At 49.1% G+C, this 26,965-nt stretch overlaps 9 protein-coding genes across 9 annotated transcripts; 6 read left to right on the top strand and 3 right to left on the bottom strand.

Moving 5' to 3' along the window:
- Nucleotides 1-101: 101 nt before the first annotated feature.
- Nucleotides 102-1,176, top strand: Pdw03_4232 (Bax Inhibitor family protein; the record flags this gene model as incomplete). Its single annotated transcript, XM_014675882.1, has 2 exons — nucleotides 102-631; nucleotides 696-1,176. 2 exons carry the CDS (start codon nucleotides 102-104, stop codon nucleotides 1,174-1,176), a joined length of 1,011 nt encoding a protein of 336 aa, XP_014531368.1.
- An 805-nt stretch (nucleotides 1,177-1,981) lies between these two features.
- Nucleotides 1,982-2,580, top strand: Pdw03_4231 (Nucleotide-binding, alpha-beta plait; the record flags this gene model as incomplete). The annotated part of the gene is made up of 2 exons (XM_014675883.1): nucleotides 1,982-2,230; nucleotides 2,353-2,580. 2 exons carry the CDS (start codon nucleotides 1,982-1,984, stop codon nucleotides 2,578-2,580), a joined length of 477 nt encoding a protein of 158 aa, XP_014531369.1.
- A 1,038-nt stretch (nucleotides 2,581-3,618) lies between these two features.
- Pdw03_4230 (Six-hairpin glycosidase) lies at nucleotides 3,619-5,280 on the top strand (the record flags this gene model as incomplete). The annotated part of the gene is made up of 1 exon (XM_014675884.1): nucleotides 3,619-5,280. One exon carries the CDS (start codon nucleotides 3,619-3,621, stop codon nucleotides 5,278-5,280), a length of 1,662 nt encoding a protein of 553 aa, XP_014531370.1.
- Nucleotides 5,281-9,676: 4,396 nt separating this feature from the next.
- Nucleotides 9,677-10,269, top strand: Pdw03_4229 (putative bZIP transcription factor; the record flags this gene model as incomplete). Its single annotated transcript, XM_014675885.2, has 2 exons — nucleotides 9,677-9,996; nucleotides 10,086-10,269. The coding sequence occupies 2 exons, from the start codon at nucleotides 9,677-9,679 to the stop codon at nucleotides 10,267-10,269; spliced, it is 504 nt and encodes a 167-aa protein (XP_014531371.2).
- Nucleotides 10,270-13,011: 2,742 nt separating this feature from the next.
- On the bottom strand, nucleotides 13,012-14,870 carry Pdw03_4228 (14-3-3 family protein ArtA, putative; the record flags this gene model as incomplete). Its single annotated transcript, XM_014675887.2, has 6 exons — nucleotides 13,012-13,119; nucleotides 13,182-13,252; nucleotides 13,311-13,859; nucleotides 13,919-13,995; nucleotides 14,574-14,727; nucleotides 14,825-14,870. The coding sequence occupies 6 exons, from the start codon at nucleotides 14,868-14,870 to the stop codon at nucleotides 13,012-13,014; spliced, it is 1,005 nt and encodes a 334-aa protein (XP_014531373.2).
- A 512-nt stretch (nucleotides 14,871-15,382) lies between these two features.
- Pdw03_4227 (Mitochondrial ATPase inhibitor, putative) lies at nucleotides 15,383-15,937 on the top strand (the record flags this gene model as incomplete). The annotated part of the gene is made up of 4 exons (XM_014675888.1): nucleotides 15,383-15,516; nucleotides 15,643-15,708; nucleotides 15,769-15,834; nucleotides 15,919-15,937. The coding sequence occupies 4 exons, from the start codon at nucleotides 15,383-15,385 to the stop codon at nucleotides 15,935-15,937; spliced, it is 285 nt and encodes a 94-aa protein (XP_014531374.1).
- A 2,194-nt stretch (nucleotides 15,938-18,131) lies between these two features.
- Pdw03_4226 (Nucleoporin Nsp1, putative) lies at nucleotides 18,132-20,222 on the bottom strand (the record flags this gene model as incomplete). The annotated part of the gene is made up of 3 exons (XM_014675890.1): nucleotides 18,132-18,341; nucleotides 18,406-18,529; nucleotides 18,589-20,222. 3 exons carry the CDS (start codon nucleotides 20,220-20,222, stop codon nucleotides 18,132-18,134), a joined length of 1,968 nt encoding a protein of 655 aa, XP_014531376.1.
- Nucleotides 20,223-20,665: 443 nt separating this feature from the next.
- On the top strand, nucleotides 20,666-22,475 carry Pdw03_4225 (rRNA-processing protein FCF1-like protein; the record flags this gene model as incomplete). The annotated part of the gene is made up of 4 exons (XM_066100690.1): nucleotides 20,666-20,756; nucleotides 20,812-22,283; nucleotides 22,340-22,380; nucleotides 22,436-22,475. The coding sequence occupies 4 exons, from the start codon at nucleotides 20,666-20,668 to the stop codon at nucleotides 22,473-22,475; spliced, it is 1,644 nt and encodes a 547-aa protein (XP_065956090.1).
- A 317-nt stretch (nucleotides 22,476-22,792) lies between these two features.
- Pdw03_4224 (Zinc finger, MIZ-type) lies at nucleotides 22,793-25,969 on the bottom strand (the record flags this gene model as incomplete). Its single annotated transcript, XM_014675892.1, has 1 exon — nucleotides 22,793-25,969. The coding sequence occupies one exon, from the start codon at nucleotides 25,967-25,969 to the stop codon at nucleotides 22,793-22,795; it is 3,177 nt and encodes a 1,058-aa protein (XP_014531378.1).
- Between the last annotated feature and the right edge of the window lie 996 nt (nucleotides 25,970-26,965).

Genomic DNA, 26,965 nt, shown 5'->3' with positions numbered 1-26,965 from the left:
GCGGTCGCGGGCGGAACATGAGTAATCGCCTTATATCAACCGTGGGCCCGACGATTTATCATCTTCTCAATCTTGACTCTCGACACATCCCCATCGCAAAGATGGCTTTCTTTTTACGGCGGCCGTTCGCCGTATCCTCGGCGCTTCGTCAGGTCCCTAAGCTCACAAACACCGTTCGATTCATTCACAATTCTCCCATCAAGCCTACCCAAGCAACAAAGCCTCAGGGCGTTCCGTCCTCGATCTTCGCCAAGTCCCGACAGAACTTCCAAAATGCCTTCCGCCGTACATATATTCAGCAGAGCTTCAACCCTGCACAGGGTGGTAACATGACCCAGAAACTGGTGTATGGCGCTGCCATTGTTGGTGGTACTGTTCTGGCAACTAACTTCATCTTCAACCGTGAAACGAGAGAGGACGGCGGCATGCCCGCTTACGAGCGGAGCTTCTTGAATGAGACTTTTATGCACACCGGTCTTGGTATTGGTATTATTGGTGTTGCTGCTCGCGCCCTCCACATGAGCGGCTGGTCTTATCGTCTAATGGCTATGAACCCGTGGCTCGTCATGGGTGTCGGTCTTGTTGGCAGCATCGGCTCCATGTACGGTACTTTCTACACTTCCCCGGATAAGTAAGTTTTCGCCTTTTTCTTTCTTCTTTTAAAGGAAAACAAAATCAGCTAACTTTTCAATTAGCTACGTCGTGAAGTATGGCTGCTGGACTGTCTTCAACCTTACCCAGGCTGCTCTTCTCTCCCCCTTGATGTTCATGAACCCTGCCATTCTCGCTCGTGCTGGTCTTTACACTGTTGGTATGATGGGCTCAATCGCTTTTGTCGGTGCCACTGCCAAACAGGAGAAGTATCTTTACCTGGGTGGCCCCCTTCTCGCTGGTGTGACCATCGTTGCTCTCTCTGGACTCGCCCCCATGGTCCTCCCTGCTACTGCCGTTCGCACTCTGATGTGGTCTGAGCGCCTCTGGCTGTACGGTGGTCTTGCTGTTTTCGGTGGGTTCACTCTTTATGACGTGCAGAAGATTTTGCACCATGCCCGTCTTGCCGAGCGTGGCCTGATCAAACGTGATGTGGTCAACGAGTGCGTCAGCCTCGAGTTGGACTTCATCAACATCTTCATCCGCATGGTCCAGATCCTCGGCATGGGCAACAACCGTCGTTAAGCTACTTATATATCCACTGTATTAACTGTGCAACCCAACTATGGGTTTGTCCAAACCCAGACTTGGTGTTTCTTTTTTCTCTCGGTTGTCCGACAACCCTGTATTTGAACCAACTGGTCATCTCTTTTGTACCTTTCTTTTTGCCCTTTGCTCTTGAATTTTGATGCCTTTTCTTATGAGCAAGCGCAGTGAATCGCTGTTTTGTACTTGCTGAGACATACAACTGAGAGGGTAGCGAACAAAAATCTCCTCTCCCTTGACATCTCTGCTGCATTTAATAACATAGTTCACAATCATTTGAATATACACATTCTGGCCTTGAAAGAGAAAGAAAGACATCACTAAACGCAAACAAATATCATAGTGACAATCACCCACAAGTTGGTCGCACATGTAGAAAGATAGTGCTTAGGTTTAGATGAACATGCTTCGCCATATCAGGTTTTTGGTAGAGATTGGGTACCATGGCTAGCTTTCTACAACAGTATCAATAAATTGGTTTGGCTTAGGCTCAGAATCGTAAGAGACATCGCCTAAATACATTTACCCATGGTAGATACAATGCAATGGGCTCGAACTTACTAGACGTACTGAAATAGAAAGGGCAGGTCGTGGTCATGTGATTGAAAGCTTCTGCTACGGGGAGGTTGCCCAAGACCGCCCAATAGTACCGCCCTCCGCCCTCTGCAGACTTCAGATCGCGATACAGACCCAGACTCATTGACCACTACAAACGTGCAAACCAAACCTCCCAACATAATACCACTACAGTCGCACCAGTGTTACTGCTCTTTTACCTCACAACATGTCGACCGAGATGGAAATTGACCCTCCTGTCGCACACGACGGCGACGCTCCCGAGCAGTCGGACCGTAGCTTTGAGCCACGCACCCAAGGGAACGCGGTCGCCGTGCGCAGCATCGAAGGGTGGATTATCATCGTTTCTAATATCCACGAGGAATCATCGGAGGAGGATGTAACTGAACTCTTTGCGGAGTATGGTGAGATCAAAAACTTCAGCTTGAACCTTGATCGGCGAACGGGTTATGTCAAGGTGCGCATCCTCAATCGCACAACTCCCTCTGAACTGATCATCAACAACGTCGCTTCTGAGATATGGGGACTACTGTCGACTCACATCAAATGAGATGATCTCTAACACTAATTTTTCGGTAGGGCTACGCATTGATCGAATACTCCACTCTCCCCGAGGCCAGTGAAGCTATCCAGAACCTTAACGGTTACAAGCTCCTCGAACAGACGCTTCACGTCGACTATGCTTTTGTCCGTCCACCCCCATCAGGCAAGAACAAGAACGGAGGGCCAAAGGGCCGAGCTATTCGGAATCGTAGCAGAAGCCCCAACCGGAGTCGCAGCCCCGAAGCTGGCGGCGACCGGGACTAAGTTTTCCTCGTGAATGGGAACGACAAAACTTGACTAGCATACATTGCTTGTGATCTTTCATTTGATACCTGGGCTTCGCTTTTTCTCGCAATCTTTTTTTCAATGCCTCTCGCTGTTTCATTTGATACTTTGCCCACCCTTCCTGCCAATATTTGTCTACAAATGATAGACACGTCATCTATCATTCGCCGGCACGGCCTCTCTTCAATCGAACCTGTATGGGTCCATAGGCCAAGTGTGGGTGTGCAGGGGACACATGCACACGAGAGGTGCGTGCCGGCGCCACGTTAGATTGCCATAATGGTATGGATATTCGTTCTTAATCTTATGCTAGAACTATGCTGACTTAGACTCAGAAATGAAAGGCACTTCCTTTGATGAAATTTGAAAATTGGCGCATGAGCATCTGGTCATCAAGGTCAACCTTGGACCCAAAGCCCAGCTTCTAGAGGTAATGTACATTACGAAGAATGATTTTTCTTGGTTACAAGTGACCTTTCACTATGACCACTTGGTGTGTGACTCAGTTCAAGGAAAAATCAAAAATCGCACATTAGAACCTCTGTAGTACACGTACCTACATGATGTAGGATTCGATTCTTACGGAGCGGGATTAATCATGCGACAACCATGTGGCGCCAGAGAATAAAAAAAGTGTGGCCTTTAGAGCTAATCTTGTACGGAGTAGAATCAGAGAGCTTCAATGGGTTTACAGGGTGACCTAGATAAAGGCTTTGATGCCATTTGGATGTGGATGTCTTCACCTCCAGGGCTGGGCCGGGCCCGCACTTGTATGGTGACTAAGCTTAATCCTTGCTGGGTTCCCCATTTTCCCCGCATGGCGCATGAGGTTATCGCTGTTCTTCTTTTTTAGTCGCTGTCATTGCACACTCCTTACTCTACATTCTTATATACGGACTCCAGAATCCTGTGTCTGGGGATCTAATTCTGACAGGATATATGTCCTAAGGCAGAATGGCTCCCCAACACATCTCTTTTACCCCCTTCGGGCTATCACGTTCTCCATGCTGTATTGTTATGCTATGCTTCCTATCATTTTCTGCTGTGGCCAATGCGCTGGCGTATCCATCTCAGGAAGTCTTAGGAGTCCCTGCTTTTTCCGGTTTGATTGATAGTCCCTCTAAAGAGACTGTCTCTGAGGGTGCTGGACCAGCGCCGGAAGGATCAACTCACGACCCCATTCTGAATACCTTGCAGGATCTTATCACCGCCCTGCAGGTCATGCAAGACAGGTACTTTGTGATGTGGCAGGGCACGTGGCCGACAAGCATCGATTGGACCGCGGCGGTGTTGGGCACACACGTTTCGGCAGCACTCTCATCTCTAACCTCAGGTCCGCTTGATATTCCCGACACAGATGAATTGCAAGGATTCTCCTTCTTCAGGCTTGAGAATACGGTCAATCAATTTTTCAGCCAAACTTCCGCGTTTTACTTCAGTGAAAACTCATTTAGCATTAGAAACCAGGCATACGATGACATGCTGTGGGTCGTGCTAGGGTGGTTGGAGAATATCAAGTTCCAAAATCTTCACTCGGATCTTCACTATGTCTCCTCGAACAACAATTCTGGAGAGCCTTGGTACGGTACCCAGTTTCAGAACTCTGCTGCACACAGAGCACGCATCTTTTACGAGCTCGCCTCGGCTGGTTGGGACAAGACCCTCTGCGAGGGCGGCATGATTTGGAGCCCATACTTGATACCGTACAAAAATGCAATTACGAATGAGCTCTATATTTCTGCAAGCATCGAGATGTATTTGTACTTCCCCGGAGATTCCATCGACGCCCCGTTCTTTGTCGACTCACAAAGTACACAGCCCGCACGGAAGAATCCACACGACCCTCTTCATCTTCAGGCTGCGGTTGACGGGTATGAATGGCTCAAAAACTCAAAAATGACCGGGATAGGTGGCCTCTATGCAGATGGTTACCACGTCAGCGGCTGGCAAAGCGCATCAAATCCCGGCTCCAAAAAATGCGACGAGCTCAACTCTATGGTCTACACCTACAATCAAGGAGTCGTTCTCAGCGGGCTGAGAGGACTCTGGCTAGCCACAAACTCGCAAAAATATTTGCGCGACGGTCATGAGCTTGTTCACCAAGTACTGCAAGCCACTGGATGGTTGAATACATCTAGTCAGCAGTGGAAGGGACTTGGTCGGGGAGGTGTGCTTGAGGATGCGTGTGATTCTCGCGGAGTCTGCTCCCAGGATGGACAGACCTTTAAAGGGATATTTTTCCACCACCTCTCTGGATTTTGTCGGCCTCTTCGGCCGCAAGAGGAGCAGTTCCTGGAGGACGCTATCCTCAGACATGCAACAGACGACGACGGGACCGAAGTCTATGAGCAGCATATGAAGCAGTGCCGCGCCTATGGTCCCTGGGTTAGACACAATGCGCGAGCTGCTCTTATGACTCGCGACAGCGATGGCAAGTTTGGCACCTGGTGGGGCCGCGCATATCACCAGCTGGATGCCAACGAGATCGTAGACAGCAGCACTATCCCGGATGATGCTGTTGACTACCGTAATGCCGATGATAAAATCAAGTCCTCGACTATAGGCCCCATGCCGAAAGACTACAACGATCGTGGCCGAGGCCGCACGGTGGAAACACAGTCTGGCGGCATCGCTGTATTAAGAGCATTGTATCAATGGCAATCCTATGATGCTATGTGAACAAAACGAACGAAGGGATCATGCTTTGGTGCTTTGGTGGTCAACAGACACCATTCATTGCATCCAGGGCCTTGAAGCTCTTTTGTACAACCTATACAGTCTACAGTTACTGCGAATCATCATCAAATCCTTCGGGTTCAGCATTGCCTTCTCTATTGGCCCTAGACACAATCTCAACTCCCATACTAGGCCTAGTTGTCATCATCTGGCTGGAACTGCTCTCATGTATAGGCAACTTCCCTTCATACTTGGAACTGCCGATCAAACCAGCATATTTACTTCAGCGCCAGCTTTTCAATCCGACCCTGTATGGAGCTCACGTCGCGTATTCCTCACATTACCAGATAGAAAGATTGGCAGAAATGGATTCCCGGCTTCCTCGTGCCACCGAGAGATCCATCTCCGCAAAGCATGCCTCACAAAACAAGAAATCAAACTTTGGAATCTGAAACCGAATTACATGATCGTCGGATCTACAACAAGTGGGCACTGGTGGCAAGCGATCGGGTAGTGTCCGAGTTATGTGTGACGTACATTAGGTTTGGCGGGAGACATTGTAGAACATTTTGAGGCTGACTTGGAATATAAGACATGTTTCTGGCGATTGATACACAACGTTGATGACTCTTGCCATCTTGGGTCTGTTCATACTGTACCGATTTGGTTGGAAAATATACACGAGAAGCTAACAATAGTATCTCTGTGTTCCCGGTGTGAAATGTGAAACTTGTGCAATGAACGAAAGATCTTTCCTGTTGTTTTTGCCACGGACAAACTGTTCGATGTGTACTCCGTACTCTCCAACGTATGCCATATAATGTGGAACGATGTCCGGAGTAAGACACGGTCCTTCGGCATACGTCCTAGGTACAACTTAAGTTGATGTCCTCGGTTATAACATGGAAATGAAACTCTGTTTAATGTACTCCGTACTATGCTCCGTATTGTGGGCAGGCATCTACTTCGGGCCTTCGGAGGGAAATGTGTAACATTCGATGTTCAACGCATGGAATGATCGGAAGAAGCCTTTAAATGTGTATATACATGGGAAATTTTCCTCCGGATCAAGCCTGAGTGCTATTGACGGACATGCCCGAGTGGCATACCTTGACACCGCACAATAAAATCCCAAAACCGGTGGAGTTCTGGTGATGATTGGACCTGAATAATCCATCGAAGAAAGACGGGAAGGCCACTAAGAACCCAGAGAGGGGCAAAAAGAAGCAAAAAGAAGGGGAAGAAAATCCACTCTAGCGTGCCACTAAACATCCTAGATGCCCCCTCCCGTAATGGGGGACGAAGAACGCGTGTAGGTGTGGGGGGGAGGGTTCGGGATTCCGTTTGGCACGAATCAACGCACGAGACTAGCTTTTTTTGGGAAGCCAGAAAAAAAAAAGCGAATTTCAAGATATACTACTCCGTACGATATGCGCGGATGTCTTGTAAAGTACGGAGTACGCACTCCGTAATACTGATAATAATAGTTTGATATAAGGGTCATCATGGTCTGATATTGATTTTGTCTCAGTTGCCCCGATGACCCTGGTTTTTTTTTTTTTTTTTTTTTTTTTTTTTTTCACTTAGCGGGAACCATACGGAGTACTCCGTGGTTGAACCAATATAAATGTCAAGCAGTGTAACAGCTTAGACCCTAAATACCTTATGTGGTTAAATACACTAATACCAATCTTAAACACGGTTCTTATCGATTTTTAGATTACGGCCCAAAAGCATGTCACACGCACCCCCCCCCACCTCATGGGCTTCAGTGAAGAGGGTCACCTTCGATAGTTACACTTGTGTTCACGAATTATGTGCTCCGTACTAGATACGGTATCAGGCCTGAGCGTAGAACCGTTCCTCTAGGGCCAAAAGTCATCTGACAACGGGATCTAGGAACGCATCTGGTTTGATAGAAGGGTGAGTTGGCTGTCACCAACCGCATACAACATAAGCACCACTAAGCGGGGCAATGATAGATTGTACTCCGTACTCGAGTTTTGATATCAATTCCCTTAATTCCCATCTTGTTTAGTCCGATGGGGCTAACTCGGCATAGGGAAACCGATGAGGGCGGAAGACTAGTTCATATCCCCGGACCTTGAAAATGACGTCGGCAATTTTGATGATGCAAATGCCCACGGGAGATGACCAGGACAGGCGAGCATAACGGTTTCACTGAAAATGATTTGAGATCGGCACTGATGAAAGCGCTCAGATTTACCTCCTGTTTGGCTATCGATCGAATAGTAAAGAAGCAAGTCAAAATCCACGGTAATTGATCGGTAGCCCAAGCGTTGGGCGCACATTGGTTGCGAGAAAGTGGGTCAAGGACGGGAGATGGTGAGTGGTCGCGGGATATTGCGACAGGCCGTAGGTGCGGAGCCCAAAAAAATGCAGTTGTGCTGAACTTTCCTGCGAGGTGCGTTAGGTAGTTCCTCCGAGTGTTCTCAACTGTGAATCTACTCTTCCGTACGTTGCATGAGGGGGGGGGGGATTTTTTTTTTGTTCGCTTATTTTTGGTGGCGGTGGAGGCGGCTAACGAGGGGCGAACGAGGAATTTTTGACGGAGGTGTTTTCCTGCCTTCCAACACAGTGTACAAATTAGATTGGGAAAACCGTTGTAGACAATTTAATAAGACATCCGTGTTTGAGCCTTCAAAATCTGTATGGGGTATTGGTGCTCCTTTGTCTCTCGGCCGATCTTGCCCAAGGGCAGCCGTATTCAACCCCTTGGAATCCTCGTCACCGTACCAAGAGGTAGAATAGAACATACACCGCAAAATTTGCGTGTATGTTGTCTTATAGCATACCTCATAGAGATGATGTACCTTGTATAACAACGATGGATGTTGAACTTTCTACGACAGATTCCTGAGAATTATGTTGGGGCCAATGATATCCATGGCGTCATTTGCCTCTGAGGCTCGATCGACATTGCATGCCCCCCTCCCCTGAAGGACGGGGGTAAAAGGCCGCCAGTGCAAAGGGTATTTATTGTATAACTAATACATGGTAAATACTCCACAGGAGACAATACATATGATCATATTTGATTTGATTATTCCCCGGGTTACCCGACTAGATATTTGAACAATCATGCAGATAGACCCAAGTTCTTGGAGCCAGGTGACTCTTTGAGATGTACTCCGTATACGGAGGATCAAATAGGAAAAAAAAAAACAAAAGCGTACAATACTTTGTTTACAGAGATTGAATATTTTTCACAGTACGTGTCAAATCAACACTAGCGGTGGAGGTGGAAGAGCGGAACCGGATAGATAGAAAGACTATGCCCTATGATGTACCGAGTACTTGATCGAACCAAGCTCAAATAGGCAACGGCGGTGTACCGGGTACTTGTCCGGAAAGGTGAGTGTGTGGAAAGGGGAATCTAAGGAGCCACCCGTTAGTTCCTGAACGCCTCTCATTTCTAGAAATCCCCTCTTATTTCCTCTTTCTGAATCCTCACCGGGTTTATTGAGTTTTTTTTTTTGGAGATTTGATATTAATATTATTATCTATCTACCCAAGGCTACAGTTGAAATAACGCGCTACGCATCTAGTTTGTTGTATATGAATCTGTAATATAAAATTCACTACATAGGTAAAACAAAGGTGTGTAATACAGGACACATAGAAAACTAGAGATAAACTAGAGAAAAAACTAGAGAAAATTAAAAGAAAAAAGATCCCTCTCGGAGGGATGATCCAAGGGACATGGGTTCCTCCACCTACTGAAAAGGTGCGAAGATAGACAACTGTACTCAAGACTCCATAGGTACCCCTTTGTACCGCACCCGTCTTACCAGAACTCAGGTCACTCAAATGTACCCCCTCTGCCGTAACGCCGATACCGAAACTCTCTTCCTTTTTCCCCCAAAGCTCTTTTCTGACTCCTTCTCTCTTTCTTTCTATCTTCTGTCTCTTCTCTTTGAAACTATTCCTACATTATCTCTAGCCTCGATCCCGCCTTCACAGTGGCCAGCCTCTCTTTCCGGAAAGAGGTGAAAAAAAAACTCCCCTAACAGACCTTTCCTTTGAATCCAATCTGGTTACCTTTCTTTCCCTCCCCTCTTCCCGCCAATCTCGAATTGCACTCATCTCAACCTACGCATATCGAAATCCTACTCGCCTAGTCAGGAGTTGGCACTGGTCGTCTTGGAAATTGCAAAGGCCTTCTCTCCTACTTGACTTTTCACCGACCCGGTAGCTACCTCAAGCGTAACACAGATTTCTCATCTGGGGTACATCGCTAGGGGTAGACCGTGGTCGTTAATCAGCCGCCACTGTTTCCTCAGGTCTCTTTTAAACCGCAAACCCCAATTTTGGGAGCTTGGTCATTCCGTCATCCTGGACCTCCTCTTGATCCTGTGTGTCGCGACCAGTAAACCTTATGGCATCAGACACAGAAATGACTGAAGCCTCTCCTGTTGACACCCTGCCGCAACCGAACGACGGTGGTCGCATGCACATGTCATCTCTTTCATCATCATCTTCTATATCCGACGCGGAAACCGAGCGTCGAGGTCGATCAGAACGTCCGCGAATGGCGAGCCGCAAACCTAGTGCTTCGATCCTTGTTCCTCGGGACCATCCCGAAATTGAAATTGAGGAGGAAGAGTTTCCCCCAGACGACGCTCGCGCTATGAGTCCAAGGCGCAATTCAGCCGATCTGGAGCGCTTGGGCAAGGAGGCCCGACAGACCCTGCAGGAGTGAGTTTAAAAAGGCACCCAAAGCATTTTGCTATCGAGTTACTTTAATTTGAAGATTTCGGTGGCTAACTATATGAACTCAAAAACAGACAAGCCAAGGCTCTCCAATCGTCACTTCAAGCTCTCGCTGAACGCATCGATGCGGTCAAATCGGACCACGATAAGTTGGAAAATGAGAATAAAATTTTGCAAGACTACATTGGTGGCCTCACTCGCAATATGACCAAGAGCGAGATGACCCGCAGTTCGAAAGCACGCAAAGCACAAAAATAAACCCAAACCCGACTGTTGCCTCTGAACAGATGTCGCAAGGTGGCCGGATATCTCACGCCGTGAACATCGATCGGGAGGGATCGCCTGTTGTTTTGCGGCAGGGGGTCCTATGCACATACGGTCGCCGGTTTTCCCGCGATTCGATTTACTTTCACTTCATTACGACAAAATCTCTGGTCACCGGATTTTCCTTCTCACCGCACATCCAAGTGGCCGCTCAATGATTGCATGCCCAATGTCAGCATGTCACGGATTCATAAAACAGCAGGGTTGGGGAATTTCTGGTTGCAATCTCTCTTTCCGCAAATGGGGCCAGCATTTACCCGAAGGTAATCTTACGGTTGCCATTTTCTCACACAACATCTCTGCCACCCGACTGGTTCGAGTGGCTATTCTGGAACACACCACATTTCAGATTCAACGCCACTAAAGTCATCATCTCCACAGCCCCCCTGTTCAACCGGGATCGGCTGCTGAACTGGGGGGGTTGAGGCTGAATCCGAATTATTTACTCAAGGGGGAACCTTCAAGGGATTCGTGACATCATCGCATGTCTGCTTGTAAAGTGGCCACCTGACTTTCTTGGCATTTGATTTTCCGGTCCTCATTACATCATCCTCCAAGTCGGCGTGCAACCTATCCACAGCTCTATCATCTAACGCCAGTGTTCCACTTTGCCTCTCTTCAGCCCTGTCGATATTGTTGGCCCTCTTCTTATTCTCTATCATTCCTCGCTCTTTCAGTTGGCGTTTTTTTTTTGGTTTCCATGGCGGCTCTGTGAACACGTTTCACTTGTACTTTTTCTTCCTTTTTGTTATCTTTCGATGCATAGCACCTTGGGCGTTTCGGGGACTGGGACTAGACTCGATTTGATTGAATGGCTCTTGCTGGAGCATTGAAATGTTTCTTCGTCATGGGCATTGCATGGTCGCGGTCATCGCTACAACAGAACGGCGTGGGAAGTGGAAAGCATCTTAGGGGTTTTTTGAAGCCGTCCTTATCTTCCTCTCTTTCCTCGCATGCCTTCTCGACATTCGGGGGATTTCTGTACATCTGCATTTCGACCATTTTTTTTTCTCTATTTTATTCTGCTGTCTCCACTGGACTGACTCATATCTTTCCGCGGGGAGACAAAGATGCCGCTTTTTTTATCACCGTTATCATTGTGGCTCTATTTCTGCATCTTGATTCTTGCACTTGAAATACCCAGGAGCGCGCATGTCTCAAGTTATTTCATTTTCTCTTTATTGTCCTCATATCCCTTTCTATCGAGCCTGCGTGGCTGGTAGCATTGTGGTTTCGACCATAGCAATTGAAACCATTTCAATTGAGACTGTCTTTTGTAGATCTGTATAAAACGCACAAAATTCAAATGTGGGCTCTGAGCTACCAGGAGTCAGATTTCCCTAACGCGATCACGAGGGGTCCTCGATGAAACACCATCTAATTCACCGGGTCACGAGAATGGACAAACTGAACCGAGTGTATGGCATGCATATACGGACCCAGGGAACCAAAAAAAACCGACGATCAACCGCGCTGTGACACCGGCAGGCGCACATAAGCTCGATAGTGCCCAACTAACACAGCCACTGATATCATTGCAGCTTCGTCTGTACGCGGACAGACGCTTATGCCCACACACTCGAGTGGTATATGTAGCACTGGTTCTCTCCAAAACAGTGCTAGATTTAAATGAAGGATGTCTTTTGAGTTAATTATCTTGTTGATTCTAAAACGATGTTTTCATCCCATGAAGAGCTGTAGGTATTGAATGTGTATGGGGGATACTCTCGCCTAGTTTCTCTATTTCGGACTACTGTGAAGCTTCGCCTAAGCCAGTAAATTGTTTTTTAAAAGATCGTTGGTTGCTTACAGTTAATGATTAAATGAACGCAAGTCCACCGTTCGCTGTCCTTGATGCACTGCCCAGTGGCCGTGCTGCCAATGACAGGGAGTGAAGATGTTGAGAGTGGGAGTCAGGATGAGCTTATGATGATAGCTGCTTTCATCTATGTTGTACACGGCTTGGGTTACTTGGATAAGACAGCTTGCTGTCTACTCTGCAGCATCCAGGAGGATGGTGGGTGGAGCTAGACTCATACCATGTGACATAGTCCATCCATACTTCAGCTACAATTCGCAAAAGAATACGGGAACAGTCCACAAGAGATCATCTATGAAACCACATCTAGTGAGAACCAAAACGCCAGCTGGCATATATACGGGGAGTGATCAATAGAAAAGGTCAAAAGCCAAGTTAGGGATCGGCAGGGATACCATTGTTGAAGTCCTGATAAGGAACTAATTCGAAGAAATTCTGTGTGTATGTGTGTTGGGCTGGGAGAGTGCGCGCAAGGGGACTCTTTGGGTAGTTAAGAGGCAAAGTAGGCAAAATAACAAGGAGAATGAAAAAAACGAAAAGAGGAGACAGTATGGATATCCCTCAGGGCAGAGAACCAACGCCGGGCCACATCAAAAGACAAGTAGGCAAGCAGAGAAGATTCCAGGCGAAAATAGCATCGAGACCCAAGCGTCGCAATATTTCTCACACCAACCCTTGCGAGTCTCTGCGATACTGTAAACCGACAACTGAGCCAATGCATCTCATCGTCCTTCCTCCTTCGGGTCCAATCTATGTCCTTGCACTAGAAGACCCGTCGCGCGTTCTCTTTCTCTCGGTTGTTCCATCCATCCTAAGGACGCGTGTCCATCAACAAGGTCTTTTTAGGTGTTAATCATTTACTCGGCGGCGGGCTTCTCGGCCTCAGCGGCCGGGGCCTCCTCCTTCTTCTCAGCAGGGGCAGCGCTCTCGGAAGTAGGCTCAGCCTCGGACGAGGTCCAGAGGGTCTGGTGGGAGTTGTGGGTTAGCGTATAGACAACTTGAATCACCAGCTGGGTTCAAGACTTACCAGGTTGTCACGGAGGAGCTGCATGATAAGAGTCGAGTCCTTGTAACTCTCCTCGCTCAGGGTGTCGAGCTCTGCAGACAATAATTAGCTCTGGCCAATGCACGTGGTAAACTCTGCATCTTAACATACCAGCAATGGCATCATCAAAGGCAAGCTTGGCGAGGTGGCAAGCCTGGTCGGGAGAGTTCAGGATTTCGTAGTAGAAGACTGAGAAGTTGAGGGCAAGTCCGAGACGAATGGGGTGAGTAGGGGCAAGGTCAGTGGAAGCGATCTCGGTGGCAGCCTTGTAGGCCTCCAGAGAGTAGTCAGCAGCACCCTTGCGGCGGTCGCCAATGGCGAACTCGGCAAGGTAGCGGTGGTAGTCACCCTTCATCTTGTGGTAGAAGACCTTGGACTCGCCGCTCTGGGCGGACTTGATGAGGTGCTCATCCAGGACCTCGAGGATATCGTCACAGATCTTGGCAAGCTCGGCCTCGATCTTTTGGCGGTACTCCTTGATCAGAGTGACCTGGGACTCGTTGCCCTTGGACTCCTCCTTCTGCTCAATGGAGGTGACGATTCTCCACGAGGCACGGCGGGCACCAATGACGTTCTTATAGGCGACAGAAAGGAGATTGCGCTCCTCAACGGTGAGCTCAACGTCGGCCGAGGCGACGACCTTCATGTTCTCAACCATCTCTGCGTTGTATTGTCAGAGATCTGTGTAACTAAACAATCTAGATTTAAGAGAAACCAACCTTCATAGCGCTCGGCCTGCTCAGCGAGCTTGGCGAGGTAAACAGCGTCTTCGTGACCCATGGTGAATGTGTGTTTTCTGCAGTCGGAACCATGTTAGCCGTTTTTTTTTTCTCTCTCACACATAAAATTTTCATTCTCGAATTGATGATGTTTGAGATGAGGGCTGGAAATCACGCCATCATGACAGTGCAAGTAGGCGATGGCGAGGGGTAGATTTCGACCCTCGACCCCCCTTCAAAAATACGGGGAAGGGCCCAGTTGAGTTTCCATGAGTAGCACACCAAACATCTCTGAAACAAGACATTGGGACCAAAAACTAAAGACCCCAGAGATTTGGCCGACCGTGACGATCGTGGCGGTTACAGGACCCTTGGTCTTCCTGTGTGTCGTTGGGGGGTATCGCAGAAAAGCGGTCGCGGCAACGGTTCAATGAGTAAACAAGGAGACGAGAGCATGTGGTTTCCACCGAAAATTGAGGCGCGATTCCAGGTTTGAATTTGGGGGGGGGGGGGGGGGGATTGTAGTTTTCAAATGGTCTCTTTCCACCATGATTGTTGATTATGTGTGGGTTTTGCGGTAATGACGGGGGATGGGCATAGAAACAGGGCGAGGAGAGGGCAAATTCAACTGGGAAAACAACAGGAAGACACTGACCTGGTTTGTGAAAGAGGGTAAAGAAGGTGATTAAGGAATAGCGAGATGGATGGAAAATGGAAGTGAAAGAGTAGGAAGTTGAGAGAGAGAGGAGGTAGGAGGAAAGGAGGGGGGCAGAAGGCGGTGTTGGGACTGAACAACCCACTTCTTCGGGCTTTGTGTTTTTTGGTGAAATATAAAAAAAAAAGAGGGTACTTGAAGTCTCTTGAACTGCTTCTTTTTTATTCTCTCAACAATTTTATTTTACACACTGAAAGTGTCCAGCAAAATATTACTTTTGGCCCATGTACTATACATTAATCTTCTCTCATCGCTTCTGTGTGGTTCGGTGGGCCTCCTACAGCGTCATCCCCCATTTTTCATATCCGCCAATCGCCCGGGGGTTCCTTGCGCCTCATTCGAGATCACAAAACCAAGGCAGATAGAATGGGTTCAAAACTGTTTAGAACGAAATAGTATACAGCATTAAGGCTCCACTTTCAAACTTTCTGTCTCGATAAAATGGCAAAAGAAAGAGTCACCTGTAAATTAATGAGGTGACCAGTGAGCCAAGTAGTTGAAGTACCGTATGCATAGACCCAAGTGGAAAGTCGAATAAGAAGGTCGCGACTTATCAGAAATTTTTGTTCACATGACCTGGACTCTGACATAAGCTTGCTTTTCCCGGGACCTCGGGAAAACTGTCACATGATGTTTCTTGGCACCAAACGTCATTTTGCTTTGATTCTCCTCGTACTTTTGTACTTTGTCAACTTCGTAAACTCATTTCATAAAATCTCACTTTACCACCCTCTAGCATCAATTTCATCATGCTTCGTCAATTCGTCCGTCCTGCCGCTACTGTCAACCGGGCAGTCTCCACCCGCTCCTTCTCGGTAGCTGTCCCTCGTATGGGCGAAGGTGACACCGGTGCTCCCCGCTCTAGCGGTGGTGCCTCTTCTGGGTAAGTGGAATGCACGTTGACTGCGAAACTAACTTCAAGTTCAATTACAACGCACAACCAGCTCCATGTTTGCCTGACCGCAGTTCGATGACATCATACGATCGCTAACATGTGTCCCTTTACCAGTGACGCCTTTACCAAGCGCGAGGCTGCCCAAGAAAGCCTGTACATCCGTGAGAAGGAGCTTGAGAAGTAAGTTTTTCAGAGCTAAGAACAATCCGGTTAGAGCGGGGAGCTAATTGGTTTTGACAGGCTTGCTCAGCTCAAGAAGAAGATTGCCGAGCAACGCAAGCACTTGGATGAGCTGGAGACCCACATGTAAGTGCAAATCTGGAAATACTCCTCTGTCGATTTCCCCTTTCCATTGAAAGTAAATTACATGGCTGACTAGCTTCTTTTTAGTGATGGCTTGAGCCGCTAGTAGCCTCCATGCACCTATTTTATCTCCTGTTTAATATGAAGAGCCCCTCCAATTGCTGTGTATAATACCATCTCCGCTCCAACGAGCTATCGTGCTTGTCTGCTGCCTTGAGATCGTGCCGTTTTCAGCACCTGTTCTTAAATAAGACATCGCTCTGCCATACAATTTTCTCCGCTCGTGTGTGCACAGTGCTTAGTGTAGTAGCTCGCTTGGAAATACCTTTGAGATGGCTCGGCACCATCAGCTGGTGTTTATTCGTAGCATTAACATCCTACCTGCATATCTTGGTGGTTTGTACAAGTGTAAGAGGTTCTCTTGTTTTCTATGGACGATTTTTATTGTTGGTAGGAAAACCTCGACTAACCCAAGAAAATTGCATTGCAGTGGACGGTCATGGTCGACTAAGTGTATCAACACTGTCCCAGAATTTACCAAGTTGTATGTTGCCAGCTGTCTCCACATAAACAAGGCGGGACCGTCTCCAGGGCTAGCTACGCTGAGGCTCCTTCCATCCTACCTCGACTGAACTTCCTACAAACACCCAGCCATGACTCTCCATATCCTACCAAATGAACTTCTGCTAGCCATAGCAGAGACCCAGAACTCACAGAAGGACATTAATGCATTTGCAAGAACCAGTCGCCGCTGCTATATCCTCCTGAACCCCTTTCTCTATGCGTACAACGTCCAACAGCACCAAGGGAGCGCACTCCATTGGGCAGCAATCCAAGGGCAACTAAGAACAGCCAAAGAATCACTCCGACAAGGAGCGGAAATCGAATCAAGGCACAGAAAAACAAGAAAAACGCCATTGATACACTCTGCTCAATGTGGTCATGCAGATGTGGTTGCATTGCTGTTAGCACATGGAGCTAACCCGCACGCCAAAGGTGGCCGGGGAACCAAGGACCCAATCACATCAGCTGTACTTCGCAACAGAGCAGCCGTCGCTAGCATTTTACTTGATAACGGGGTTGATGTGAATTTGACAGGCTACAAAGGCAGCCTATTGCATCTTGCGGCTGAAAAATGTCACAACAGCCGCGCGGCAGTCGCGAGAGTTCTTATTGAGAGAGGTGCCAACCTAGAATCTATGAATGACTTGAAACAGACCCCGTTGCAGGTAGCATGTGAGTCTGACTCCGTGGAGGTGGCCCGATGTCTAATAGAAAGTGGTGCCGATCTGGATGTGCGATGTCGACGTGGAAGATCGCTCCTGCATTTGGCATCCTCCACGGGTTCCAAGGCCATCGAATTGTTGGTGGAGAAAGGAGTCAATCTCGAGGTGAAAGACGAGAATGGTGAGACACCACTGCATCTAGCATGCTGGTTTGGCCGGGTGAAAACAGCAGCGGTCTTGCTGGATCAGGGTGCAGATATAGAGGCAAGATCGTCAAATGGGAGCACACCATTGCTGCGGGGATTGCTCTGGGAGCTCAGTGTACGCAGGGACCTGGGGCTGGCCTCTGTGACCGCACTCTTGCTGGAACGAGGTGCCAATCCAGGACAGGGAAACAACTCTAACATCACACCGTTGCATTGTGTGACATCTAAAATCGATGCACGGCTTTTCAAGAGATTTATAGAATACGGTGCCGACCCAGAGCCTAAAACTAGGCTGGGAGTGACGCCCCTGCATGAACTAGCGATTCACTGCTCACTGGAGTCCGCAAGGCATTTATTGCAAAAGGGCGTTGATGTTCAACCAAGGGATGGAAAAGGCAACACACCATTGCACCTGGCAGCGCAAATTAAAGATGTCGAATTTGTCAGGTTGCTGCTAGAGGCAGGTGCTGATCGGCTGATCAAGAATCACAAGGGTCAATTACCTGTACATCTAGCTAAGGATCAACTACCTGTGCATCTAGCAAGAAGAGCAGCGAAATTGGAAGGAGAACAGAAATTGGAAGAACGACAGAGAAAAGTGATAGATCTTCTGGAGGCTCGGGCCGAGCATCAATATCAACAATTTTGACCCGAAGAACATAATACAATAAGCATCCGAGAAGAATTTGTCAACCCTATTGCATTGGATTCTACAAAGGTTCAGATTTTTTAATCACAAAGCGCATGCAAGCCTTTTGTTGTGACCGACTAATAGCATTCCCTGACTGCAACAGAACATTTCCCCAAAGCACATGGAGGTGCCAAGTAGCCGATAACTCCGAGTTCAAATCATTAAAAGCCACCCATTTTACCGTCCTTGCATGAACGAGCGGTAGAAATCATCAGCGGTGTTGTTGTTGCCCATACCATTGTTGGGATAGCCGTATCCGAGACGGGCAGAGATCGATTGGCCAGCTTTTTGGGCGGCGACAACCTTGGACTGCAGGTCCGAGGTGCCTTGGTCGATGATCTGCAGCTGGGACAGGTGTGCGTTGAGAATGCGGACAATCTGCGAGATCTAGAGATATGTGTGAGTGAAGAAACCCCCATAAGAAGGGGGCCAGTGCTGGTTTGTGACGTACTGGTTCATCTGCCTTGTTGGTCATGGTTAATGTAGATGAAGCACCGTTGACCTCTTCAATCATGCTGGTAAGATCCTTGCCCATTTCGTCCAAGCGTTCCGAGAGCTTCTCGGCCAGTTTGTAACTAATGGCAATATCAGCAAAGCTAGAAACATCAGATTTAATGGTGCAGATTGCACTTACGTTGTCTCGCGCTCCTGGTCAGGTCCTTGAAGGGACTCTCCAGGGCCCACCTGCTTGGTGACCATTTCATCGACTTCACGCTCGTATCGATCCAGCCATGAGCTGAGCTCGTCCTGTTGGCCTTCGACCGCTGACAATTGGCGCTCCACCTCCTGGGTAGCTCGATCCGCATCAACAGTGCTGCCGTACAGCTTCTGAACTTTGGTACCATTCTCCACGAGCAAACGGTCCCACTCGGAAACCTTCTCCGCCTGATCACGGAAGTCCTTTTGATATTTGCCGAGATCTGTGGCCCATCGGGTGATGATTTCATCCATGGTTTTGTTCTTCAGACGTGACTGGGCTGGAGGAGCGGGCCCCGTGGTAGACTGTCCAAGGGAGGAGGGACCAGCTGGAGCAGCACCGGCAGCGGCTGTAGTCGAAGCAGCGGTGGGTTGACTACCAAGACCAGAAATAGATGTTGAACTGGCGGAGGTTGCTGGTTGAGTCGAAGTGGTAGTAGCAGCTTGGCCGAACAAGCCGCCCGTAGGTGCAGCAGGTGTAGTGGTAGCAGGTGCGGCAGTAGCCGCAGTACCTGGAGTAGTGGAGGGAGCTGAGGCCCCGAATGGGCCTCCTCCAAGGGGAGCCGTAGCCGGAGTAGTAGAGGTAGCAGCTGTAGATGTAGCACTTCCGGTGGAAGGGAAAAGAGACTTTTGAGGGGTAGCACTCGACGTAGCGAGGGCTCCTAGTGAGAGAGTTTGATTTGCGGTGGAGGCAGGAGCGCCGAGGGCCGGGAATGCAGACTTCGAACCGGAGTCGCCACTGGGAGTAGCCGTATTGCTGAACAGAGACGGTGCCTGCGAGCTTTGCACACCAGCCGCGGGTGCAGCTGCACCGAATAGTGGCTTGGAAATGGTCCCTGCAGCAGTCTTAGGAGTAGTTGATTCGGCCGGCTTGTTTACACTGAATAAGCCGCCACCGGGCACAGCAGCAGTTGCTCCACCTCCAAACAGCGGCTTGGTTGCTCCTCCTCCAAACATATTGCTAGATGGCTGCGTCTGTGAGGTAGCAGGTGTTGTAGATGACGGCGCTGTGGTAGGGGTAGTCGAGACTCCGGTTTTCGCAGCACCGAATGAGCTGCTGGGTGGGTTCGATGCAGGCGGGGGACCAGCAGGGGTAGTGGAGTTGTTGCCAAACAAAGCGCCTCCCGTGGGAGCAGGGGTAGCTGTTGGGGCCGCGGTGTTGAAAAAGCTCTTCGTACCTGCGCCACCGAACAGCGCATTGCTGGCAGGTGTGGTCGATTCCGTAGACTTGTTAGGAGTTTGGCTGCTGGCAGCGGCGCCAAAGAGTGTGTTGGGCTGCGTGCCAGTTCCGGATGGAGCCTTGCCGCCGAAGCTGAAGGCCGAAGTACCGCCGTTGGTCGCATTGGAAGCGCCTACATTGCCGAAGGTTGGTGTGCTTTGGCCACTTGCTGCATTTCCTCCAAACATTGACGGCGATGCGCTGTTGCCGGTGGACGAAGCTCCAACATTACCGAAGAGGCCACCACTAGACGCATTGTTATCCTTGTTGGCGCCAAACGTATTGCCCGCTGTGCCGAAAATACTTCCACTAGAGGCGCCGGTGGAGGCTGGGGTGCCGAAAGAGAACGCCATAGTGTGGGTGATCGAGCTTGAGGGTTGAGTGGAAAAAAGCTGGACTGAAAGAAAGCACCAGCGACACACGGAGCAGGACCTGCAGAATGGATCAAAAGATCCAGCAATGAGAAATGGAGCACTTGATCAAGTGATGTGAGTCTAAGGGTGAAATGACGAAAGCAGGACAAGAAAGTCGAGACAATAGACAATAATAATTGGAAGGAGTTTGGCAAGCACGCGCTGAAATTTTGCCGCCTTGAAAACAAGGCATAAATAATACCTGAATAAACCGGCCTACTTTTTGATAGCTAGTGCCTAAGGCAGACGTGTTCTGGGCTCACGTCGATCACAGGGAAACAAGTCGTCACTGCACAATACACACGGCCCCATCTTGCATTTTGAACTATTCATTTCTGTGTGCCCCTTCTTTCATGTTAACACCCTGAATTCAAGCTGCAATCATGTCGGAGGGGCCGTCCGATTTGTCTAGTTCGCATTTAGAGCCCCCCAGCAGGACCACGGAAATGCAAGATCCAGGAGCTGGTGACCATAGTAAATGACCCTTGGATAAACTTGTGAATGTGTTTGAAACTGAAACCTCTTCTAGCAGCTTCTGAAAGCGACAATGAACACTTCTCAGATGCCAGTGAAAGCAATCCCCAACTCCAGTCACTCCCACAATCCGGTCGCACTTCCCCTATCCCGCGAACACGAGTTGAGAGGGTTGACAGCAGTACCCAACTTGGCGAGATTCCCAGTACAGCAGCATTCGAAAATGGAGAACAGGATTCAGTTCCCGATGAGATCGAGGTTATTCCGGAAAGCTCACAAAGCCATACGCATTCGTCTGCGGGGTTAGAGGATCAAAGCTTGAATCCTGAAGGCTCACCAATTCAGCGCACAGTGGTTGAGAAGGTGGACCCAGATGAACCTAGCCATGGCGAAGTCCCCGGGACATTGGCATATGAACAGTGTTTCGCCGATGCTGTACCCGACGTGGTAACCAGGGCTTCAGATTCCGAGGCCAGCCCAACGCCGCTGGCATTCGACCCTACACCTCCTGAGATTGATGGAACTTCAACAGAAATTCCTGAGACACGGCTTGAGTGGGTGGATACTATGCCTACCGAGGAAGACCTGCCGCCACACCCACAAGCTCACACAAGCTCAACAAGTGATACATTACCCGACAAGGTAGAAACCGTCCCAGATATCTCAATACATGATACAGACCTGGGAACTAAAGACCTATCATTGGGGGATGACATGAACGACGACCACGGATATGAACAGCAAGAAGGGGGAGATGATTTTGACGAATTTGTAGAAGAGCAGGAAGACATGGGAGAAGATGATTTTGGAGATTTTGACGACGGCTTCCTAGAGCCCAGCACAGAGGAAGCCCCCACAGGCGAAAATGCGGCACCTCAGCAATCTCACGCACCTCCGCCTCTCACTAACTTTGACACATTCAAATCCACCTCCCAACTCCTCGATGCCCTCCAAGACTCCCTTAACATCCTCTTCCCCGAATCCCAAGACATAAGCTCTCTCCCCCCCGTCGAACCAATCCCAGACTCCGCAGCAATCTTCAGCACCGAGCGATCCCTCTCACTATGGTCCCAGCTCGTGGCACCACCGCCTCTCCAGCCCCAAAACTGGGTGAAATCTCGCATCCGTCGACTATTCCTCGTATCCCTGGGCGTGCCGGTTGATCTAGATGAGATCCTCCCAGCCTCCAAACAGAAAAAGCTTGTCCTACCTTCTATTGAGCTTGAAGGCTCCGGCGCAAAGAGCCCCAGCGCTCGATCCGCCAGTCAAGTCCGCAAAGAAGAAGGCAATGATAACAACACCGAAAAGGGGCAAGCCCCCTCCCGCCCGAAAGCTACTCCCCGCCGCGGCGCCCCGCCGGCACCGGAAATGGATCTCTCGGCGGTCCGCCGGCTGTGCGCCACTACCGATGCTGCCCTGAATGGTCTCACAGATTCAGAGTTGAGGCTGCATGTCCAGGAACTAAACCAGGTTGCCCAGCGCGCCAGTTCGGTATTGGAGTACTGGCTGAAGCGGCGGGATGGCTTGGTTGGCGAAAAAGAGGCTTTCGAGGGTGTTATTGAGAACCTCGTTAGTCATGTTAGGAGAGTCAGAAAGTAGACTTTCCTTACTTCGGGCACTTGGTGTATGATCTAAATGCCCATTGAAATAAATTTTGTATAATCTAACGTCGTTGCCAGAAGTACGGTTGATCTGGAATGCATGCAAGCGTGTTCTTAGTCTACACTACTGGAGTTGAGATTCAGCATGAAGCTTTGGATTCACTTTTTTCTTTGGTTGGGGGTATGTTTTCATTCTGTTAGTGACACTTTGAGAAAAAGAGAAAGAAAATCCGGACGCAGCCATAAGACCCGGTCTCCCCAACGCCGGCAATGACAGATCATGAGATAACGTGGAAGAAATGCATTTGAAGAGCACGCAATAAGGGGTATCTTTCTTTTCAAATGCATGCAAAGAGAAACGAAACACATTCGAGAGGCCAGGGTCGTTAGAAGGGGCGAAAAAGGGAAGAAATTTTGTAAACACAGATGAACTCATCAGTCCAATTCGATGACGGTATGTTCTTGGGTGCGAACAGCCGAACTGTGACTACCATTAGACACGTCTTTCCTGGGGCGCATGGCAACGGGGCCCAAAGAGTCTTCAGCCTTGCGCTTCGGAGACAAGACTTTGTCTGCGCCGGGTGAGGTCTCATCAGTGTCGTACTTGGGGGTCCAAGTACCATCAACTTTAATTTGGATTGCTCTGATCCCTTGAAGTCGGGTTGTACGGGCGAGCTCTGCATGTAGCTCGGCAAGGAACTGATCGACGACCAGGAACTGCGGACGGGCATCTCCCTTGCAAATCGGGCAGCGCCAGTTGTCGACCATCGGTGTCGGCCCGGATACCGACTTCCTGGTTCTTATGAACGTGTCACGGTCGAAGCATTCATGGTGGTTGCAGTGGCGCGAACGAACGGGGATATCGAAGATGCGTGCCATGAAGGGGTCCACTAGGTCAATTGTGAGATTGTCGGTGACAACTGCCAATTCATCGTCGTCGGTGATAGGGGAAAGCCGCTTTTTGATAGCTGCACGAGAGTCGGCGGCTGAGATGGACTTGATCAAAGTGAGTATCTGGTCGAACTCGGCAACCTCCAAGACCTCCACTCCAAAGACGAATTTGGAGGTCTTGCACTCATCCTGTCCTAAGATTATATCGAGCCGTACCCTGTTTTCACCCGTTGTGAGGTACTCGGTGATGTCCAAAGGTAAATCTTTTCCGTTGTGAACCTTTCGGCGCACATATAGCTCTCTGCCGTTCACAGTAATGTAAAAGACACTGGGCCAAAAAGTGCCCGCGGTAGCCCAGGTCTGCTCCGTCACAGTGTTCGGACTGCCCGGAAGACGAATGCATCGCAGGCGAATAGTCCGGCAACCGGGCCTAAAGGTCCAAACCGAATATTGGCTTTCTTTCCCGTGAGCTATGTGTGGGAACTTTTGATGCTCATCGTGCGTGAAAGAGAAATTCCACGCATAGACCGACTGGTCAACATCGACGATGGTCGGGTGTACAGCGAAGGTATTTAGATAAGTAAACAGATCAGTCCCAATTTCATTGCCATCTGAACCCTGTTTTACCAGCTTCTTCGTGGGATCGCGAAGATCAACCAAATGGAGGCCGAGACGCGTTGGATTTGGATTCACCATCATAGGTGCTCTGTAGCCAGGTAACGGGAGGAAGGCAGAGTTGGGTAAAGGTTGAAAATGCTGTCTCTGAGGAGGTACACGTGCGATCGGCGAAACAGAGGATTGCATTGTCCCCGAACGTTGTTGGTGGTGATAGTTATTGGGCCTTTGTGGTGGCATTGGGCGCTGGGCCAAATGGTTTGTGGTGGCCAGCGTAGATATGGGCAAAGGAGCGTGAAGCGACGGTGCTGACTGTGTAGAGGTGAGAGCACTCGATTGGAGGGGGGTTGTGGAAGGGTTAGCAGGCGCTACTAAATGTGTAGGCATCATTGTTCGCCGCTGCATTTGTTGACCATTTGAACCTGGCGTTGATTGGTGCCTCAGAGAAGGTGGTACCTGTTCAAGCGCTATCTGCCTGTGCATTTGTGGATTCATCTGTGAATTCACCGGATACCACGGTCCTGGTTCCCGTCCCTGTGACATGGGGTTGTAATGAATTGGTTGCGGGGTATTCTGCACTTGTGAGTTTGCACCAAATTGATGAGGGCCAACAGCTGGGCCAACAGCCTGCGAATTTGAGGGGAACTGCTGCAAAGGAGCACCCAGTGGGCTTAGAGCAGGTGAGTTTGTGGCAGGTTGACTGGTACCCGCAACCGCAGATCTGGGGTATGGTGACGGTATTCCTGGGGACATGGGTTGATTTTGAGGTCTGAGAGATGGTGCAGAGAGGGAGGAAGATGGGGTTTGTGGTTGATTTCCAGGCAAACGGGGAAAGTTGAGATACTGTTGGGCAAAATTCCAGTCATGGGCCTGCTGAGTGGTCTTAGGAAGGTCATAGTCCCTACACTGGTGGAAAACCTTTATATCTTTCCAGAAAAAGTCCAAAAGGGGCTTAACATATTTCTCGAGGTGAAGGCGCCGGGCAACACACATGAACATTACCGACATCAAAATCGGAGATGGACATGCAAGCACTTGCCAAAGATGAGACACCAGAGGGGGATGACGGGCCTGAAGCCAGATGCCCGGCCATTCAGTTGCAAGCCGTGATAAAAACTCAGGAACACCGGATAGCACCTGGAGATACCACGTTGTCTGCATCAGCCGCTGTGGAGATGCCGGAAAATGGGCAAACCAAATGGTAGCGGCACCAGGCATCATTCCATTGTCTTCCAGAAGAGGGATGAGTGATTGCATGCCCATCTCAGAAGCTCTAATTTGACCCAGTGTACTTGGATCAATGCTGTATCGGCAGTACAATTGATGTATCACCAGATAGAAAGTGTCCTTACGACTAATGGCCTGGCGCAATAGGTCGATCCGAGGCAGAATAACATTGGTCTTCGTCAAGTGAGCTGGAGACAGTACTCCCTTTGCAGATAAATCATCTACCAAGGCATCCAATTGAGCCGACCATTGTTTCCATGCCTCATCGGGGATGGTCGCAGCCCCAGCTCTCCCATTCTGCTGCGAGCTAGGTCGGGACCCCGAGACGATGGATTCTTGTGTGCTAGCGCCTGTGTCTGTGCCTGTGAGCGAAGGGGAATTCGTGGACCAGTTAGGTCCCCTTAAAGGGGACTGGGTCACACGTTGTGACGTGGCGAGCCCGCTGGGAGGAGATTGTCGGACTGCCATGCGCTCATCATTGCCACGCTGTGCCGTGAGTTGCTTAGAGATTGGTGGCAGCGTGGAGAGTTGATTTGAAACGATCGCATCGGCGTTCACAGGACTTTGAGAATTGGTACTGAGAACGGGTGAGGGAAGAGCCGTGGCTCGCGCATCGGGGTTTTTTGCCGTATGAACAGCACCGCGTGAGGGAGATTGGGTCAGGGTCTCACCAGGCGTGATGGGGGACATAGGAAAAGAGTTGAGAGGGACTGGAAGGTCAACCTCGCCGCAAGGATTTCGCATAACCGAGTTCTCCGGGACGTTAGTCCGCGGACCCATCCAGTTCCTCCGCACGCCGCCCAAAAACAGACTGGCGGTAGTGTTGGACTCTTCGATATGATCAGCACTAGTGTGCGATCGAGATTTAGGTGATATCATGTCGATATGAGTGTTACCCCATTCACATGTTGTTAAATCCTTTTAGAAAGCTAACAAAGACTGTTTACAATCATGTTTGAATAAAGAATCCTAGACTCCTTTTTTTAGCGCTTAGAGACCATAAGATACCATAATAGGAATGGTACCGTGGAGAGTGGAAGCACAATAGATGCAGGTACTACACATGGAGACCGAGGTAGTTCCGCTAACTACCATCCTCTACCATCCTAATGAAGTGATCCTACCATAGATCCTATATCAAAAGAACCAAAAGTGATCTCGATCGGGTTACCTAGACTTGGGCAAGAATGACCGGGTTCATCTGCATATCAGCCGTGCATGTGGACTTACGCAAACGGAATACTGAATTGTTCAAGTTTAGATTGCTAATTACAATTCAAGCTACTAGTACTTCTTGGAATTAAAATGTAATTTAAATGTAATCTGTAAATCAATTGCAAAATCACCTTGACAGTTGTTCAGTTCGGAATATCTCTTTCTCTCTCTCTCTCTCTCTCTCTCTCAATCTCAACCACGGAAAGTGTCCAAGTCCAGACTTCTGACAATTTGCACACGTCACTTTCGCCTTTTCGTCGTTGTAATTTTGGGGTAAATGGGTTGGGATGAGTTAGATCTATCTTCTTTTTTTTAAAGGGGTGTCTCTCTCCAATTCACCAAGATTCTTGAATCTCCTTTGCGTCAATCTGGTATGATCTACTTCGTACATCGTATATGCAATATCATCCTTCTGGTAAGCAAAGAAGCAAAGAAGCAAAAAAAAAAAATTACTTCCTCCCGAGGCCGGGATCCTTCGAGGTTCGTGCTCCCGAGCCCCGCGAGTTGTTTAACCTAATCCTCTCTAATCTCTCGGATGTCCATTTTCTTTTAGATTTCTCACATTCTCTCCCCTTTCCGCGAAATCATACTACTCTGGCCTCAAGAGGGATACGTGATACGCGATTGCAGTTTGCAATTTGCACTCCCCAGAGGGTGTCA

This window comes from Penicillium digitatum, chromosome 1 (assembly GCF_016767815.1).
Source record: "Penicillium digitatum chromosome 1, complete sequence".
Classification (NCBI taxonomy): domain Eukaryota; kingdom Fungi; phylum Ascomycota; class Eurotiomycetes; order Eurotiales; family Aspergillaceae; genus Penicillium; species Penicillium digitatum.
The sequence above is the reverse complement of the archived record's forward strand: the minus strand, read 5'-3'. Positions and strand labels throughout refer to the sequence as shown.